This window comes from Salmo trutta, chromosome 23, assembly GCF_901001165.1.
Source record: "Salmo trutta chromosome 23, fSalTru1.1, whole genome shotgun sequence".
Classification (NCBI taxonomy): domain Eukaryota; kingdom Metazoa; phylum Chordata; class Actinopteri; order Salmoniformes; family Salmonidae; genus Salmo; species Salmo trutta.
The window spans coordinates 43,938,279-43,959,871 of NC_042979.1; the positions used below are offsets into that span (position 1 = coordinate 43,938,279).

General features: G+C 41.6%; 1 protein-coding gene across 1 annotated transcript in view; it reads right to left on the minus strand.

The window, feature by feature from the left end:
* LOC115160127 (A disintegrin and metalloproteinase with thrombospondin motifs 19) overlaps window positions 1-21,593 on the minus strand; it is a gene marked incomplete in the record, with an annotated part of 113,093 nt that overhangs the window by 74,278 nt on the left and 17,222 nt on the right. The window contains 1 exon segment of the mRNA XM_029710473.1: window positions 18,499-18,542. Coding sequence (XP_029566333.1) covers window positions 18,499-18,542 — 44 coding nt within the window.

Consider the following 21,593-nt stretch of genomic DNA (forward strand, 5'->3'; position numbering starts at 1 on the left):
TCAAAAGTTTGGACACACCTACTCATTCAAGGGTTTGTCTTTATTTTTACAATTTTCTACATTGTAGAATAATAGTGAAGACATCAAAACTATGAACTCATATGGAATCATGTAGTAACCAAAAAAGTGTTAAACAAATCAAAATGTATTTTATATTTGAGATTCTTCAAAGTAGCCACCTTTTGCCTTGATGACAGATATGCACACTCTTGGCTTTCTCTCAACCAGCTTCATGAGGTAGTCACCTGGAATGCATTTCAAATTACAGGTGTGGCTTGCTAAAAGTTAATTTGTGGAATTCCTTTCCTTCTTAATGCGTTTGAGCCAATCAGTTGTGTTGTGACAAGGTAGGGGTGGTATACAGAAGCTAGCCCTATTTGGTAAAAGACCAAGTTCAAATTATAGCAAGAACAGCTCAAATAAGCTTAGAGAAATTACAGTCCATCATTACTTTAAAACATGAATGTCAGTCAATGTGGAAGATGTCAATAACTTTGAAAGTTTATTCAAGTGCAGTCGCAAAAACCATCAAGCGCTATGATGAAACTGGCTCTCATGAGGACTGTCACAGAAACGGAAGACCCAGAGTTACCTCTGCTGCAGAGGATAAGTTCATTAGAGTTACCAGCCTCAGATTGCAGCACAAATAAATGCTTCACAGAGTTCAAGTAACAGACACATCTCAACATCAACTGTTCAGAGGAGACTGCATGAATCAGGCCTTCGTGGTCGAACTGCTGCAAAGAAGCCACTACTACAGGACACCAATAAGAAGAAGAGACTTGCTTGGGCCAAGAAACACGAGCAATGGACATTAGACATAAGATCCAAATGTGAGATGTTTTATTCCAACCGCCGTGTGTTTGTGAGACGCAGAGTAGGTGAACGGATGACCTCCGCATGTGTGGTTCCCACCGTGAAGGAGGTGTGATGGTGAGGGGGTGTTTTGTTGGTGAGACTGTCAGGGATTTTTTTAGAATTCAAGGCACACTTAACCAGCATGGCTACCACAGAATTCTGCAGCGATACGCCTCCCATCTGGTTTGCGCTTAGCTATCATTTGTTTTTCAACAGGACAATGACCCAATACACCTCCAGGCTGTGTAAGGGTTATTTAACCAAGAAGTAGAGTGATGGAGTGCTGCATGAGATGACCTGGCCTCCACAAACACCCGACATCAACCCAATTGAGATGGTTTGGGATGAGTTGGACCGTAGAGTGAAGGTAAAACAGCCAACAAGTGCTCAGCATATGTGGGAACTCCTTCAAGACTGTTGGAAAAGCATTCCAGGTGAAGCTGGTTGAGAGAATGCCAAGAGTGTGCAAAGGGTGGCGACTTTGAAGAATCTAAAATCTAAAATATATTTTGATTTGTTTAACACTTTTTTGCTTACTACTTGATTTCATATGTGTTATTTCATAGTTGTGATGTCTTCAGTATTATTCTACAATGTAGAAAATAGTAAAAATAAAGAAACTTTTGACCGGTAGTGTATATATTATTATTATAATATTTTTTTATGTATTTTTTAAACAGGACAAATCTGAGGGAGCACATGCCCCTGTGGGCATGACGGCTCTGGGGCATGATGGCTCTGCCTACAATAAACCCTAACCCTACAATAAACCCTAACCCTAACATAAACCCTAACCTTACAATAAACCCTAACTCTAACCCTACAATAAACCCTAACCCTAACATAAACCCTAACCTTACAATAAACCCTAACTCTAACCCTACAATAAACCCTAACCCTACAATAAACCCTAACCCTAACATAAACCCTAACCTTACAATAAACCCTAACTCTAACCCTACAATAAACCCTCACCCTACATAAGCCCTAACCCTACAATAAGCCCTAACTCTAACCTTACAATAAACCCTAACCCTACAATAAGCCCTAACTCTAACCTTACAATAAACCCTAACTCTAACCCTACAATAAACCCTAACCCTACAATAAACCCTAACTCTAACCCTACAATAAGCCCTAACCCTACAATAAACCCTCACCCTACAATAAGCCCTAACCCTACAATAAACCCCAACTCTAACCCTACAATAAGCCCTAACCCTACAATAAATCCTAACCCTAACCCTACAATAAACCCTAACCCTACAATAAACCCTAACTCTAACCTTACATTAAACCCTAACTCTAACCCTACAATAAACCCTAACTCTAACCTTACATTAAACCCTAACTCTAACCCTACAATAAACCCTAACTCTAACCTTACATTAAACCCTAACTCTAACCTTACATTAAACCCTAACTCTAACCCTACATTAAACCCTAACTCTAACCTTACATTAAACCCTAACTCTAACCCTACAATAAACCCTAACTCTAACCTTACATTAAACCCTAACTCTAACCCTACAATAAACCCTAACCCTACAATAAATCCTAACTCTAACCCTACAATAAACCCTAACCCTACAATAAACCCTAACTCTAACCCTACAATAAACCCTAACTCTAACCCTACAATAAACCCTAACTCTAACCCTACAATAAACCCTAACTCTAACCCTACATTAAACCCTAACTCTAACCTTACATTAAACCCTAACTCTAACCTTACAATAAACCTTAACTCTAACCCTACAATAAACCCTAACTCTAACCCTACATTAAACCCTAACTCTAACCTTACATTAAACCCTAACTCTAACCTTACAATAAACCCTAACTCTAACCCTACAATAAACCCTAACTCTAACCCTACATTAAACCCTAACTCTAACCTTACATTAAACCCTAACTCTAACCTTACATTAAACCCTAACTCTAACCTTACATTAAACCCTAACTCTAACCTTACAATAAACCCTAACTCTAACCTTACATTAAACCCTAACTCTAACCCTACAATAATACAGTATTTTCTCCCTTGTCCTCTCCTTTCTCTTCCATCCAGTAATCAAAGTGGTTTCAGGACTTTATTTTAAAAATGTGGATTCGGTTCAAAGGGAAAAAGCCCTCCATTTCATCCACCGTCAGGTAAATTGCCCCGACAGTTCAACATACTAACGCCATGTCTGGTGTCTGCTCCCGAATTCTGGCCTGGAAATGACAGCTGCAACTCTTTTGCTCCTTCAGGTTCAGGTTAAGGGGAAATACACGAGAAGGGGATTTAGTATTTTCTCATGTAGTGGATCGTATGCTGTGACCTTTGATGGCTTAATCACCCCCATTGAAAAGGATCCAGAACTAATGCTTTCCATTACGAAAACCGGCAGAACAATCCTGCCTTTGATGGACGAAAATAAAATAAATTAAGTGCAGTTTCTAAGGGCCTGGATGTCCATTAGACATCTTAGGCTCTCCATCTCACCACACACACACGCGCGCGCACGCACACGCACACACACTCACACACTTACACTCCCTGTACTCACTCCTCCCAAACTGTGCTAATTTTCTGTTTCTGTCTCTGAGAAACCTCTCAATATGACTGGGTTCAATATGACTGGGTTCAATATGCCTGTGTTTCAGGGCAATATGACTGGGTTCAATATGCCTGTGTTTCAGGGCAATATGACTGGGTTCAATATGACTGGGTTCAATATGCCTGTGTTTCAGGGCAATATGACTGGGTTCAATATGACTGGGTTCAATATGACTGGGTTTCAGGGCAATATGACTGGGTTCAATATGACTGGGTTCAATATGACTGGGTTCAATATGACTGGGTTTCAGGGCAATATGACTGGGTTCAATCTGATTGGGTTCAATATGACTTGGTTCAATATGACTCAGTTTCAGGGCAATATGAGTGGGGTTCAAATTAAATTAAATCAAATTTTATTAGTCACATGCGTTGAATACAACAGGTGTAGACCTTACAGTGAAGTGCTTACTTATGAGCCCCTAACCAACAACGCAGTACAAATAAGAATAAGAAATAAAAGTAACAAGTAATTAAAGAGCAGCAGTAAAATAACAATAGTGAGACTATTTACAGGGGGAACCGGTACAGAGTCAATGTGCGGGGGCACCGGTTAGTCGAGGTAATTTAGGTAATATGTACATGCAGGTCGAGTTATTAAAGTGACTATGCATAGATGATAACAACAGAGAGTAGCAGCGGTGTAAAAGGGGGGGGGGGGGGGGGGGGGGGGGGGGGGGGGGGGGGTCAATGCAAATAGTCCGGGTAGCCATTGGATTAGATGTTCAGCAGTCTTATGGCTTGGGGAGTCTTATGGCTCCGGTCCCTCTTGCCGTGCGGTAGCAGAGAGAACAGTCTATGACTAGTTCAGGGCAATTTGACTGGTTTCAATATGACTGGGTTCAATATGACTGGGTTCAATATGACTGGGTTCAATATGACTGGTTTCAATATGACTGGGTTCAATATGACTGGGTTCAATATGACTGGGTTCAATATGACTGGGTTCCAGGGCAATATGACTGGGTTCAATATGACTGGGTTCAATATGACTGGGTTTCAGGGCAATATGACTGGTTTCAATATGACTGGTTTCAATATGACTGGTTTCAATATGACTGGTTTCAATATGACTGGGTTCAGTATGACTGGGTTCAATATGACTGGGTTCAATATGACTGGGTTCAATATGACTGGGTTCAATATGACTGGGTTCCAGGGCAATATGACTGGGTTCAATATGACTGGGTTCCAGGGCAATATGACTGGGTTCAATATGACTGGGTTCCAGGGCAATATGACTGGGTTCCAGGGCAATATGACTGGGTTTCAGGGCAATATGACTGGGTTCAATATGACTGGGTTTCAGGGCAATATGACTGGTTTCAATATGACTGGGTTCAATTTGACTGGGTTCAATATGACTGGGTTTCAGGGCAATATGACTGGGTTCAATATGACTGGGTTTCAGGGCAATATGACTGGGTTTCAGGGCAATTTGACTGGTTTCAATATGACTGGGTTCAATATGACTGGGTTTCAGGGCAATATGACTGGGTTTCAGGGCAATATGACTGGGTTCAATATGACTGGGTTCAATATGACTGGGTTCAATATGACTGGGTTCCAGGGCAATATGACTGGGTTCCAGGGCAATATGACTGGGTTTCAGGGAAATATGACTGGTTTCAATATGACTGGGTTCAATATGACTGGTTTCAATATGACTGGGTTTCAGGGCAATATGACTGGGTTCAATATGACTGGTTTCAATATGACTGGGTTTCAGGGCAATATGACTGGGTTCAATATGACTGGTTTCAATATGACTGGGTTTCAGGGCAATATGACTGGGTTTCAGGGCAATATGACTGGTTTCAATATGACTGGGTTTCAGGGCAATATGACTGGGTTTCAGGGCTAGACGGTAGAGATTAGCCCCTAATCTGGCCATTAGTGAATGCTAGGACTCTCTGGCAGTCCGGGTTCTGTGAAGTAACAGCCAGTCACTCTGTTCCCCTGCACTTAGCTGGGCATCTAGCCCTTCTGGGTGTTGAGTTGGCTTGAAAAGGCCCCTAATGACACCCCTCCACTCCTTTGAGAAATGTGAGACGACAAGTCACTGTGATCCCGATGATAATGCTCTCTGCCGTCGTCCATTTATGTAAGGGCCTCCGTCGGTAGGCAAGCCATGTCAATAACAGGCAGTGGCTGGAGGTAAGATGTGTTTGGTCTGGCGTTGTTCCTTTCAGGTGTGTGTGGGGGGGGGGGCAGACAATGAGTCTTTATGCTAGACGTTTTGACATATTATCTCCATGCTCCAGCCGGCAAATCCTCCATCATTAGTCAAACCTAAACGTAAATGAGGGGGAGAAATGGACAGGGCGGGCTAAAACAAGTTCTACAACAACATAGTGGAGCTTCCGCCTAGCCCACAACGGTTTCCAGATTGTCTTCTTTTCACGAAAAGTAAAATGGAAGCGGCAGAATATTTTTTGTGTTCTCCCTCCGTCAGATAGTAAAGAAACGTAACATAAGAACTTGTTTTTATGAAGTATATGTTCAATGAACCTGCAACTCCAAATCCAGGGGAAAAAATATGGACTTTTATCCTCCTGGAGTAACCAAATCCATTTCGCTTGATATTTTTATAGTTAAACATCAATCTGGGAATCGGTCTAACGACAAACCCATGCCTCTAAGTCCACATGTGTGGTACACCTGTACTGACTATGCGGCGGTACGACCGGCAAACCTACATTAACCAGGGTGCTTTAGGATCTGGTTTGGAGTCCTCCCCTCATTCTGTCCTGTCGTACTATGGCTGCCGTTTTATGAAATAGGGTACAGGACAAACACAGGAGCAAAGGAATACTAAGGTGCCATGTTGGGGTATCTGTGATCTACGAGTAAGTGAACGTTGCGTAGTAACTACAATGTGATTGTGTACTTTGATGAAATGTATGGTGATGGGATTTTCAGGTGCTCTACTTAAAGCAGTCACTTTAACGTCTGTGCATCTACCCCACCCGCCCCAAACATTTATTTTTTAACACCATGTTGTTGTAACATTTTTACTCCATCCTTAATCTAAGGCTTAAACTGACAAATATGTACCCAATACTATCCTACCCACTTCGGATGCACTCAAAGCTATCAAATTGTTGCACAGCGTAACTGGTGAAGAAAAAGGGAAACATCTCATTTTAGTATATGATTTTAGAGTGAGGCGAGAGGGAAACTCGTCTGTAGCGAAAACCTTCAGTTCAAATAACATGGTCATAATCCGAACAGACACAGGGGGTGTTACGCCGAATTTGTCAAACATTAACTTTAGTTTTGCAGCCATGTTGCACACAGCAGCGGCAGCATAAGGTACCCATAACCACACCAGCCTTGATAGGGTACCTGAGGATTGGTAGTTGTAAGGAGGAATGGCCGACACGAACCAGAGGAATCAGAGGTTGTGAGAATCTAGGTCAACGGCTAGCTTTCCCCCTTAATAAACGTTTCTTTCTCTCCATCTACCTGTCCCTCTCTACAGTGATGACTTTTGTTACATGCCGTGTGTGTGTATGTCACGCAAATTCCACACTTGGAGGCTGAAAACTAGCCCTGAAGCCAGCAACAAGGCTGGGAGAGTGGGGCCAAAGGGGTGAGGTCAAATACAGCGTACTTTGACACCTCCGAGAGGTCATTAAAACCGAACAGACCTCCAGACGGGACAGTCAACACACGGACCCGAGGGCCTGCTGGGTCTTAACTGGTACCTGTGTCTCTTTGACCCACACACCTGCATGCAGGCACACATGCAAGTATGCACTCACACACAAATACAAACACACAAAAACAAACAAGCAACCGCACACACACACACACACACACACACACACACACACACACACACACACACACACACACACACACACAAACACGTAGTTATTAGAGCATAGCTACAGGGGTGGTCCTAGTTTTGAGAGGAACCTCATTATAGATAACTTTACTGTCCATACAACTATATTAATCATTTCCTGATAAAACCCACAACATGTCAGTGTCCACCAGAGCGCTTCAGAGCCACACCGACAAACCACATGTCCTTCTAACACAGACAGGATTACATCCACATCAAACAGATCACATGTCCTTCTAACACAGACAGGATTACATCCACATCAAACAGATCACATGTCCTTCTAACACAGACAGGATTACATCCACATCAAACAGATCACATGTCCTTCTAACACAGACAGGATTACATCCACATCAAACAGATCACATGTCCTTCTAACACAGACAGGATTACATCCACATCAAACAAACCACATGTCCTTCTAACACAGACAGGATTACATCCACATCAAACAGATCACATGTCCTTCTAACACAGACAGGATTACATCCACATCAAACAGATCACATGTCCTTCTAACACAGACAGGATTACATCCACATCAAACAAACCACATGTCCTTCTAACACAGACAGGATTACATCCACATCAAACAGATCACATGTCCTTCTAACACAGACAGGATTACATCCACATCAAACAGATCACATGTCCTTCTAACACAGACAGGATTACATCCACATCAAACAGATCACATGTCCTTCTAACACAGACAGGATTACATCCACATCAAACAGATCACATGTCCTTCTAACACAGACAGGATTACATCCACATCAAACAGATCACATGTCCTTCTAACACAGACAGGATTACATGTTTTATTTTATTTAACCTTTATTTAACTAGGCAAGTCAGTTAAGAGCAAATTCTTATTTACAACGACAGCCTACCAAAAGGCAAATAAAAAAGGCGATAAAAAATAAATACAATATAAATATAGGACAAAACACACAACAAGAGAGACACCACAACACTACATAAAGAGAGACCTAAGACAACAACATAGCAAGGCAGTAACACATGACAACAACGTGGTAGCAAAACAACATGGTAGCAGCACAAAACATGGTAGAAACATTATTGGGCACAGACAACAGCACAAAGGGCAAGAAGGTAGAGACAACAATACATCACACAAAGCAGCCACAACTGTCAGTACATCCACATCAAACAAACCACCTCTCCTTCCAACACAGGCAGGATTACATCATGTTTCCCTCCGCCTTTCCTTTATTCTCAGTGGAGGTGTATGTCGTGTTGCTTGGTGGTCTGTTCACCCTCTGCCTTATTAGTCCTGGTCATAAAGTAGGGCACTAAATAGGGAATAGGGTGCCATTTGGAACACAGCCCCTCCTTGTGACTACCTGTAAGGAAAGACATGCGCTGAGCTTGGCCAGGGAGTGGAAGTGCCCGCGGTGTGGCTCGTTATGTCTTCCTATAAAAACCAGGGTGAACAACAACAATATGGGCCATTGCCTATGCTACGCTGGTGTGTGTGCTGTGTGTCTGTGTGTCTGTGTGTGCTGTGTGTCTGTGTGTGCTGTGTGTGCATGTGTGTCTGTGTGTGCTGTGTATGTGTGTGTGCATGTGTTTGTGTGTGCTGTGTGTGCTGTGTGTGCATATGTCTGTGTGTGCTGTGTGTCTGTGTGTGCTGTGTGTGCTGTGTATGATGTGTGTGCATGTGTTTGTGTGTGCTGTGTGTCTGTGTGTCTGTGTGTGCATATGTCTGTGTGTGCTGTGTGTCTGTGTGTGCTGTGTGTCTGTGTGTGCTGTGTGTGCATGTGTGTCTGTGTGTGCTGTGTATGATGTGTGTGCATGTGTTTGTGTGTGCTGTGTGTCTGTGTGTCTGTGTGTGCTGTGTGTCTGTGTGTGCTGTGTGTCTGTGTGTGCATATGTCTGTGTGTGCTGTGTGTCTGTGTGTGCTGTGTGTCTGTGTGTGCTGTGTGTGCTGTGTGGGAGAGAGAGAGAAGAGTGTGTGAGAGTGTCTATATGTGAACAAAACACAACCTCGGGGGAGGGGGGGACAGATCACACAGCTTCACAAGGCTAAAAGAACAGGCCATGATGTATCAGGAAATGATGTAACAGGACATGATGTAACAGGACATGATGTATCAGGAAATGATGTAACAGGACATGATGTATCAGGAAATGATGTAACAGGACATGATGTAACATGACATGACGTATCAGGACATGATGTAACAGGAAATTATGTAACAGGACATGATGTATCAGGAAAGGATGTAACAGGACATGATGTAACATGACATGACGTAACAGGACATGACGTAACAGGACATGACGTAACAGGACATGATGTATCAGGACATGATGTATCAGGACATGATGTATCAGGACATGATGTAACAGGACATGATGTATCAGGACATGATGTATCAGGACATGATGTAACAGGGCATGATGTAACAGGACATGATGTATCAGGAAATGATGTAACAGGACATGATGTATCAGGAAATGATGTAACATGACATGACGTATCAGGACATGATGTAACAGGACATGATATAACAGGACATGATGTATCATGACATGATGTATCAGGACATGATGTAACATGACATGATGTATCAGGAAATGATATAACAGGACATGATGTATCAGGACATGATGTAACAGGACATGATGTAACAGGACATGATGTATCAGGACATGACGTATCAGGACATGACGTAACAGGACATGATGTATCAGGACATGATGTAACAGGACATGATGTAACAGGACATGATGTATCAGGACATGATGTATCAGGACATGATGTATCAGGACATGATGTAACAGGCCATGATGTATCAGGACATGATGTATCAGGACATGATGTATCAGGACATGATGTAACAGGCTATGATGTATCAGAACATGATGTTACAGGACATGATGTAACAGGGCATGATGTATCAGGACATGATGTAACAGGCCATGATGTATCAGGACATGATGTATCAGGACATGATGTATCAGGACATGATGTAACAGGCTATGATGTATCAGAACATGATGTTACAGGACATGATGTAACAGAAGATGATGTATCCAAACGTCACAATCTTAGTCTCTCTTTGACTGTGTCCTAAACACCAAGGCCTTTATAGTCAAAAGTAGTGTTTGTCTTTCTCTGACACTGACTAAAGCCATCATCCTAAACGCTCATCCTGCACAGAGGGCATCCTGCAGCATGTCATAGTTCTGGAGGGTTACCAAAGCAAACCACTAAGACTAAATGACTAAACTAAAATGTGTAACGCCAATGAATTATAAACTGGATATATAAATAGATGGAGGCAACTGATGGAAGAAACTTAATTCAAATGAAAAACCCTTGTTATTGGATTCTGTTACTTTTCAGCCATACATCACAAATGACTTGTGGTCTGTGAACTCCAGTAAGAACTAATCTGATTGGCTCATGAGTCATCATGGGAAGCCAATCAAGGCAAACCTCACAGGCATGGAAGTCCCCTCTGGTGTACGGTTAAGTTGCCCCTAGACACTGATCAGGTGTCAGTTTAACGTTTTCCCCACTAATGGTTAAGGTTAAGATTGGGGAAGGGGAAGCTGATCCTAGATCTGTACCTAGAGCAAACTTCATCCTGGAACAGATACACAATGACCAAGCCAATAGAATGGAGTCACATGGTTAGCATTCACATGAGTGGCTTCAAGAGTTCTTATCAGCTCTGTCTTGAGAGAGACAGTAGGGATGAATTGCTGCTCCTTTAACATATTCCTGAACCATTACTTAACACATATAACTCAATTTGACCATCACATTCCTATATTGCGTCTCAAATGGCACACTATTCCCTATGTAGTGCACTACTTCTGATCAGAGTACATAGCCTAAAATAACCGAGCTGACAAGGTAAAAGTCTGTCGTTCTGCCCCTGAGCAAGGCAGTTAACCCACTGTTCCCCGGGCGCCGAAGACGTGGATGTCGATTAAGGCAGCCCCCCCGCACCTCTGATTCAGAGGGGTTGGGGGTTAAATGAGGAAGACACTTTTCAGTTGAAGGCATTCAGTTGTACAACTGACTAGGTATCCCCCTTTCCCTTTAGATCTCTGGTCATAAGTAGTGCACTATATAGGGAATAGTGTGCCATTTGGACGCATTCTAGGAATGTGGTGGTCAAATTGAGTGATATTTGTTATGTAATGGTTCAGGAAAATCCTAAATGCACCACACTCAGGGGAATGAATGTAACATAGTTCAGGAATATCCTAAATGCACCACACTCAGGGGAATTAATGTAGCATGGTTTAGGAGTATCTTAAAGGAGCAGCTCAGGGGAATACAGTGCATTCGGAAAGTATTCAGACCTCTTCACATTTTCCACATTTTGTTACGTTACAGCCTTATTCTAAAATTGATTAAATAGTATTTTCCTTCATCAATCTACACACAATACCCCGTAATGACAAAGCAAAAACTAAAATATCACATTTACATAAGTATTCATTCCCTTTACTCAGTTCTTTGTTGAAGCACCTTTGGCAGTGATAACAGCCTCGAGTCTTCTCGGGTAGAGCCTCTCAAGCACTGTCAGGTTGGATGGGGAGCATCACGAGACATCTATTTTCAGGTCTCTCCAGAGATGTTCGATCCGGGTTCAAGTCCGGGCTCTGGCTGGGCATTCAGAGAGACTTGTCCCGAAGCCACTCCTGCATTGTCTTGGCTGTGTGCTTAAGGTTGTTGTCCCGTTGGAAGGTTTACCTTTGCCCCAGTCTGGGGTCCTGAGCACTCTGAAGAATATTTTCATCAAGGATCTCTCTGTACTTTGCTCTGTTCATTTTTCCCTCGATCCTGACTTGTCTCCCAGTCCCTGCCGCTGAAAAACATCCCCACAGCATGATGCTGCCACCACCATGCGTCAACGTAGAGATGGTATTGGCCAGGTGATGAGCGGTGCCTGGTTTCCTCCACTGTTCCTAAGCCGTCATTGTAAATAAGAATTTGTTCTTAACTGACTTGCCTAGTTAAATAAAGGTTAAATAAATAAATAAATAAAATAAATAAAAAAATTAATGGTTCCATCTGACCAGAGAATCTAGTTTCTCATGGTCAGAGTCCTTTAGGTGCCTTTTGGCAAACTCCAAGCGGGCTGTCATGTGCCTTTTACTGAGGATTAGCTTCCATATGGCCACTCTACCATAAAGGCCTGAATGATGAAGTGCTGCAGAGATGGTTGTCTTTCTGGAATGTTCTCCCATCTCAACAGAGGAACTCTGAGGTTCTGTCAGAGTGACCATCTTGTTCTTGGTCACCTCCCTGACGAAGGCCCTTCTACCCCGATTGCTCAGTTTGGCCTGTCGCCAAGCTCTAGGAAGAGACTTGGTGGTTCCAAACTTCTTCCATTAAAGAATGATGGAGGCCACTGTGTTCTTGGGGACCTTCAATGCTGCAGACATGTTTTGGTACCCTTTCCCAGATCTGTGCCTCGACATAATCCTGTCTCGGAGCTCTTAGTATAAATTCCTTGGCTTGGTTTTTGCTCTGACATGCACTGTCAACTATGGGACCTTATATAGACAGGTGTGTGCCTTTCCAAATCATGTCCAATTAATTTAATTTACCACAGGTGGACTCCAATCAAGTTGTAGAAACATCTCAAGGGTGGTCAATGGAAACAGGATGCACCTGAGCTCTATTTCAAGTCTCATAGCAAAGGGTCTATTTACTTATGTAAATAAGGTATTTCTGTTTTTTATTTTTAATACATTTGCAAAAATGTCTAAAACCCTTTTTTCGCTTTGTCATTATGTGGCATTGTGTGTAGATTGATGAGGAAATGTTTTATTTAATCCATTTTAGAATAAAGCTGTAACGTAACAAAATGTGGAAGAAGTCAAGCAGTCCAAATACTTTCCAGATGCCCTGTATGTTAAAGGAGCAGCTCAGGGGAATGAATGTAGCATGGTTCAGGAATATCTTAAAGGAGCAGCTCAGGGGAATATCTTAAAGGAGCAGCTCAGGGGAATGAATGTAGAATGGTTCAGGAATATCTTAAAGGAGCAGCTCAGGGGAATATCTTATAGGAGCAGCTCAGGGGAATATCTTATAGGAGCAGCTCAGGCGAATATCTTAAAGGACCAGCTCAGGGGAATATCTTAAAGGAGCAGCTCAGGGGAATATCTTAAAGGAGCAGCTCAGGGGAATATCTTAAAGAAGCAGCTCAGGGGAATATCTTAAAGAAGCAGCTCAGGGGAATATCTTAAAGGAGCAGCTCAGGGGAATATCTTATAGGAGCAGCTCAGGCGAATATCTTAAAGGAGCAGCTCAGGGGAATATCTTAAAGGAGCAGCTCAGGGGAATATCTTAAAGAAGCAGCTCAGGGGAATATCTTAAAGAAGCAGCTCAGGGGAATATCTTAAAGGAGCAGCTCAGGGGAATATCTTAAAGGAGCAGCTCAGGGGAATGAATGTAGCATGGTTCAGAAGTATCTTAAAGGAGCAGCTCAGGGGAATGGGTGACCAAGAATCATTGCGTATGCAGTGTAACTATTAACTATTAACACTACTAACTATAAACGAGTAACTATTGACACTACTAACTATCAACTATTAACACTAACTATAAATGATTAACTATTAACACTACTAACTATAAACTATCAATTATTTACACTAACTATCAAATATTAACACTAACGATAAACTATTAACACTAACTATAAACAATTAACTATTAACACTAACTATTAACTAGTAACACTACTAACTATCAACTTTTAACACTAACTATAAACGATTAACTATTAACACTAACTATGAACGATTAACTATTAACACTAACTATAAACTATTAACTATTAACACTAACTATAAATGATTAACTATTAACACTACTAACTATCAACTATTAACACTAACTATAAACTATTAACACTAACTATAAACTATTAACACTAACTATAAACTATTAACTATTAACACTAACTATAAACTATTAACACTAACTATAAACTATAAACTATTAACACTAACTGTAAACTATTAACACTAACTATTAACTATTAACACTAACTATAAACTATTAACACTAACTATAAACTATTAACACTAACTATAAACTATTAACTATTAACACTAACTATTAACTATTAACACTAACTATAAACTATTAACACTACTAACTATAAACTATAAACTATTAACACTAACTATAAACTATTAACACTAACTATAAACTATTAACTATTAACACTAACTATTAACTATTAACACTAACTATAAACTATTAACTATTAAGACTAACTATAAACTATTAACTATTAACACTAACTATAAACTATTAACACTAACTATAAACTATTAACTATTAACACTAACTATAAACTATTAACACTAACTATAAACTATTAACTATTAACACTAACTATAAACTATTAACACTAACTATAAACTATTAACACTAACTATAAAATATTAACTATTAACACTAACTATAAACTATTAACTATTAACACTACTAACTATAAACTATTAACACTAACTATAAACTATTAACTATTAACACTACTAACTATTAACTATTAACACTAACTATAAACTATTAACTATTAACACTACTAACTATAAACTATTAACACTAACTATAAACTATTAACTATTAACACTACTAACTATCAACTATTAACACTAACTATAAACTATTAACTATTAACACTAACTATACATTATTAACTTTTAACACTAACTATAAACTATTAATATTAACTATTAACACTAACTATACACTATTAACACTAACTATAAACTATTAACTATTAACACTAACTATAAACTATTAACACTAACTATAAACTATTAACTATTAACACTACTAAGTATAAACTATTAACTATTAACACTAACTATAAACTATTGACACTAACTATAAACTATTAACACTAACTATTAACTATTAACACTACTAACTATAAACTATAAACTATTAACACTAACTATAAACTATTAATACTAACTATAAACTATTAACTATTAACACTAACTATAAACTATTAACTATTAACACTACTAACTATTAACTATTAACACTAACTATAAACTATTAACTATTAACACTAACTATAAACTATTAACTATTAACACTAACTATAAACTATTAACTATTAACACTAACTATACACTATAAACTATTAACACTAACTATACACTATTAACACTAACTATTAACTATTAACACTAACTATAAACTATTAACTATTAACACTACTAACTATAAACTATTAACTATTAACACTAACTATACACTATTAACTATTAACACTACTAACCATAGACTATTAACTATTAACACTAACTATAAACTATTAACTATTAACACTAACTATAAACTATTAACTATTAACACTAACTATAAACTATTAACTATTAACACTAACTATAAACTATTAACACTAACTATAAACTATTAACACTAACTATAAACTATTAACTATTAACACTAACTATAAACTATTAACTATTAACACTAACTATAAACTATTAACTATTAACAATAACTATACACTATTAACTATTAACACTACTAACTATACACTATTAACTATTAACACCACTAAATATAAACTAGTAACTAGTAACATTACTAACTATCAAATAGTAACACTAACTATAAACTATTGTCACGTCCTGGCCAGTATAAGGGTTAATTAGTATTGTAGTTTGGTCAGGACGTGGCAGAGGGTATTTGTTTTATGTGGTTCTGGGTGTTGTATGAGTTAGGAGGGCATTTGATTTAGTATTCCGGGGTTTTGGGCACTGGGTGAGTTTCATGAATTCTATGTTGAGTCTAGTGTGTCTGTTTCTATGTTTGGATTCATTGGGGTTGGGACTCTCAATTGAAGGCAGGTGTTGTCTATTTGCCTTTGATTGAGAGTCCCATATATGTGGGTGTGTTTGTGTTTGTCTTTTGTGGGTGATTGTTCTGTGTTTAGCCTTGTGCCTTACCAGACTGTTTTTTTGTCGATCGTATTTTTGTATGTTCATTTTGAATATAAATAAACGTCAAGATGAGCCTGCACGTACCTGCTGCGTTTTGGTCCTCCTTCACCGACGACAACCGTGACAGAATCACCCACCTCACCAGGACCAAGCAGCAGAGGAACGAGGAGGAAGGATGGACGTGGGCAGAGCTCAGGAGGAGCGTTTCCAGGGCGATGGAGGAGTTTAGGGAGACCGAGAGGCATCCCCAATAATTTTTTAGGGGGGGGCACTAGGGCTGTTTGACGGGGCAGGAGCTGCCCGCCAGTCAACAGTCGTCGGAGCTGCCCGCCAGTCAACAGTCGTCGGAGCTGCCCGCCAGTCAACAGTCGTCGGAGCTGCCCGCCAGTCAACAGTCGTCGGAGCTGCCCGCCAGTCAACAGTCGTCGGAGCTGCCCGCCAGTCAACAGTCGTCGGAGCTGCCCGCCAGTCAACAGTCGTCGGAGCTGCCCGCCAGTCAACAGTCGTCGGAGCTGCCCGCCAGTCAACAGTCGTCGGAGCTGCCCAGACTGCCCCGAACTGCCCGAGTGGCCAGACTGCCCCGAACTGCCCCGAGTGGCCAGACTGCCCCGAACTGCCCCGAGTGGCCAGACTGCCCCGAACTGCCCCGAGTGGCCAGACTGCCCCGAACTGCCCCGAGTGGCCAGACTGCCCCGAACTGCCCCGAGTGGCCAGACTGCCCCGAACTGCCCCGAGTGGCCAGACTGCCCCGAACTGCCCCGAGTGGCCAGACTGCCCCGAACTGCCCCGAGTGGCCAGACTGCCCCGAACTGCCCCGAGTGGCCAGACTGCCCCGAACTGCCCCGAGTGGCCAGACTGCCCCGAACTGCCCCGAGTGGCCAGACTGTCCCGAACTGCCCCGAGTGGCCAGACTGTCCCGAACTGCCCCGAGTGGCCAGACTGTCCCGAACTGCCCCGAGTGGCCAGACTGTCCCGAACTGCCCCGAGTGGCCAGACTGTCCCGAACTGCCCCGAGTGGCCAGACTGTCCCGAACTGCCCCGAGTGGCCAGACTGTCCCGAACTGCCCCGAGCTGCCAGACTGTCCCGAGCTGCCAGACTGTCCCGAGCTGCCAGACTGCCCAGACTGCCCCGAGCTGCCAGACTGCACCGAGCGGCCAGACTGGCCAGACTGCCCCGAACTGCCAGAGTGGCCCGACTGCCCGGAACGGCCAGAACCGGAGCCACCTCCTGATATAGGTGGGGAGGGGGGGTGTAGCACAGTGCCGTCGTTGACGGCAGCCACCCTCCCTTTAGTAAGGGGGAATTTTTTTTTTGTTGTTGTTTGGGGTTGTTGTTTTTTTGTTTTTTGTTTTTTAAGGTGCTTCCGGGGTTAGCACCTTTAAGGGGGGGGGTACTGTCACGTCCTGGCCAGTATAAGGGTTAATTAGTATTGTAGTTTGGTCAGGACGTGGCAGAGGGTATTTGTTTTATGTGGTTCTGGGTGTTGTATGAGTTAGGAGGGCATTTGATTTAGTATTCCGGGGTTTTGGGCACTGGGTGAGTTTCATGAATTCTATGTTGAGTCTAGTGTGTCTGTTTCTATGTTTGGATTCATTGGGGTTGGGACTCTCAATTGAAGGCAGGTGTTGTCTATTTGCCTTTGATTGAGAGTCCCATATATGTGGGTGTGTTTGTGTTTGTCTTTTGTGGGTGATTGTTCTGTGTTTAGCCTTGTGCCTTACCAGACTGTTTTTTTGTCGATCGTATTTCTGTTTTGTTATTTTTGTATGTTCATTTTGAATATAAATAAACGACAAGATGAGCCTGCACGTACCTGCTGCGTTTTGGTCCTCCTTCACCGACGACAACCGTGACAACTATTAACACTACTAACTATCAAATAGTAACACTAACTATTAACACTAACTATAAACTGTTAACTATTAACACTACTAACTATAAACTATTAACACTAACTATAAACTATTAACACTAACTAAACTATTAACACTACTAACTATTAACACTAACTATAAACTAACACTAACTATAAACTAACACTACTAACTATAAACTATTAACACTAACTATAAACTCAATGAATTACCTTCAACAGCAGCAACGGGACTTTATCCTTAACATCAAGGTTACACTTTGCTTTGACACACTGATACACACATGCTTGCAGACAGACACACCCACAAACAGGGAGAGCTGTATCCCACTCACCTACAGTGTCACAGGGTTCATCTTTATGCACGCAGAAATCCTTCCTGCAACATAAAACACAAAGAAACGTCAACATTCACCGGGCAAAGCCAACTTTGATGCTCTGATCCCCGTTGCCCACTTGATTGGTATGGCTCAGTAGAGAACTATCAAGGCCTGCTTATCCTCTCCGGTGGCAGAGCAGACCAAGTGCCGTGGATTAGCAGGGGATATGGGAGCCGTCATCGATCCTCAAATCCTCAAAGCTGCTGTAGGGGGTTAATCGGGAGTTATGTCTCAAATTCAGAAGGGAGAACTTGGGGGTGGGGCTGGCAAAGGTTGTGACCTCTATAAAGGCAATGCCTCAGGAACCTAACCCCAGCTCTCACACATGACTGTGTAGCTGTGTGGTCGAGGATGAGGGCGTGTGTGCGGCGCTTGTGTGTGTTTATGGTGAACTACAGGTACCATATAAGGTATGTACCTTAGCCCGTTTCTATTTAATCTCCATAGAAAAGGGATTGAACGGGTTTATTATAGTTCAGTACATGAGGTATTGTTATGGCTTCAGATTTGACTTGGCTGTACATTCAGGTGAAGAGAAATGGTCTCGTGATGGACTGGTCTTTTCAGTCTTTGACTTGATTTTTTAAATGAACCACAGGAGAACTATTCACTGTTATCATTATTACTGGTGTTCTGTCTTTTCATGATAAACCCTTGGTGTGTGTGTTTTGCACGCCAAAAAGCTCAGTCAGTATGTGTGTGTGTGTGTGAGAGAGAGTGTGTGTGCGTGTGTGTATGTGTGTGTGTGTGTGTGTGTGTGTGTACACGCGAGTGTGTGCACATGCAAGTCCACCGTATGACAGTGACAAATGCATGTAGCACAAACACAGGTGGGAATGTGTCACACTAACCCTCTGAGGAGACCCTAACCCACCACACTAACCCTCTGAGGGGACCCAAACACTCCACACTATCTCTCTGAGGAGACCCTAACCCACCACACTAACCCTCTGAGGGGACCCAAACACTCCACACTATCTCTCTGAGGAGACCCTAACCCACCACACTAACCCTCTGAGGGGACCCTAACCCACCACACTAACCCTCTGAGGGGACCCTAAGCATTCCCACCAACCCTCTGAGGGGACCCTAAGCATTCACACCAACCCTCTGAGGGGAATGGGGCCAGCTCTTTTATCTGACAACGTTCCGCGCTGCGCCAACATCAAACACCTGCTTGCTCGGAATCACCCATCAGAGCGCTGAGATCTATCAACAGGTCCGAATCAGATTCTGACTCCAGCCAGCTCTTTTCGGAGGGGATTTAAAGCTAAACTGGACGGATAATTTGGCTGGCCAAATAATTCAAAGGCTTAGTCCCAAATGGCATCCTATTCCCAAGGAACTGGTCAAAGGTAGTGCACTATAGAGGGACTAGAGGGCTATTTGGGACACATCGGGTCGTACATGATCACTGCCCATTAACAGCTTAATTGAAATGAAAACCAAAAAGACTGCATGTTCTGAGTCAGCATCGAGTGCCGAAATACTTTCCCATGAAGTTGACTGAGTCCTCTCTCTGTTAATACCTCAAAACATGAAGGTCTCTCTGTTAATACCTCATGACATACCTCGTCCCATAGGGCGGCACACAATTGCCCCAGTGTCGTCCGGGTTACAGTTTGGCTGGGGTAGGCCGTCATTGTAAATAAGAATTTGTTCCTATTCTGACTTGCCTAGTTAAATAAAGGGGTCTCTGTTAATACCTCATGACATGGAGGTCTCTCTGTTAATACCTCATGACATGGAGGTCTCTCTGTTAATACCTCATGACATGGAGGTCTCTCTGTTAATACCTCATGACATGGAGGTCTCTCTGTTAATACCTCATGACATGGAGGTCTCTCTGTTATGACATGGAGGTATTTGATGAAATCAAAGAACAGAACCCGGGTGTTGAATTTCCAAGAGGCTAATGGCTTTAGCCAGCTGATGTGACACTTGTCCAGTTGTATGCTAGCAGTCTTAAACTGAGCAGTAGATGGTAGTGCAAGCTGCAGTGAGTGGCTACGCACTTGTGCACTTTCAAGTCATAGGACTGACATCCCAGCAAACCGGGAACATTCCCAGAACATAAGCTAAAATTCCCATTAAGTTCTATTCAGGACTTTTCTTATTTAACATTAGGATGATAACATCCACAAAACATTAAGAGAATGTTTTTGATAAGAAAATCTTTTTATGTTTAAAAGTTTTCCAGGTAATGTAATAACACAATGTACCAGTAATGTGATGATTATAGAATGTTTGTATAAAACATTCGCCTGATGTTGCAAGAACATTCCTAGAACACATTTCATCTGTTCTTTAAAAGGTTCCCAGAATGTTTCATTAGGTTGTGGGAACAGTCTGGTAAGGACCATGTGGGAACATGACAAAAGATATGTTCCCAAAACACAAAAACTGTCCAGTTGGGTGGATGATTCTACAACGTTTCTTTTAGTGTGCAAAAAAAAACAATGTTCATAACCCAGTTTGGGAATACCTGTCATAGACAATATTATGACACACCTGCTCATTCAAGGGTTTTTCTTTATTTTTACTATTTTAATAGTGAAGACATCCAAACTATGAAATAATGCACATGTAATCATGTAGTTAGCAAAAAAGTGTTAAACAAATCAAAATATAGTTTATATTTTAAATTCTTCAAAGTAGCCACCTTTTGCCTTGATGACAGCTTGGCCCAAAGCAAGCGTCTTCCTCTTATTGGTGTCCTTTAGTAGTGTTTCTTTGCAGCAATTCGACCATGAAGGACTGATTCACGCAGTCTCCTCTGAACAGTTGATGTTGAGATGTGTCTGTTACTTGAACTCTGTGAAGCATTTATTTGTGCTGCAATCTGAGGTTGGTAACTCTAATGAACTTATCCTCTGCAGCAGAGGTAACTCTGGGTCTTCCTGTCCTGTAGCAGTCCTCATGAGAGACAGTTTCATCATTCAAGTTCTTTAAATTTTCCGCAGTTACTGACCTTCATGTCTTAAATTAATGATGGACTGTCGTTTCTTGTCGCTTATTTGAGCTGTTCTTGCCATAATATGGACATGGTA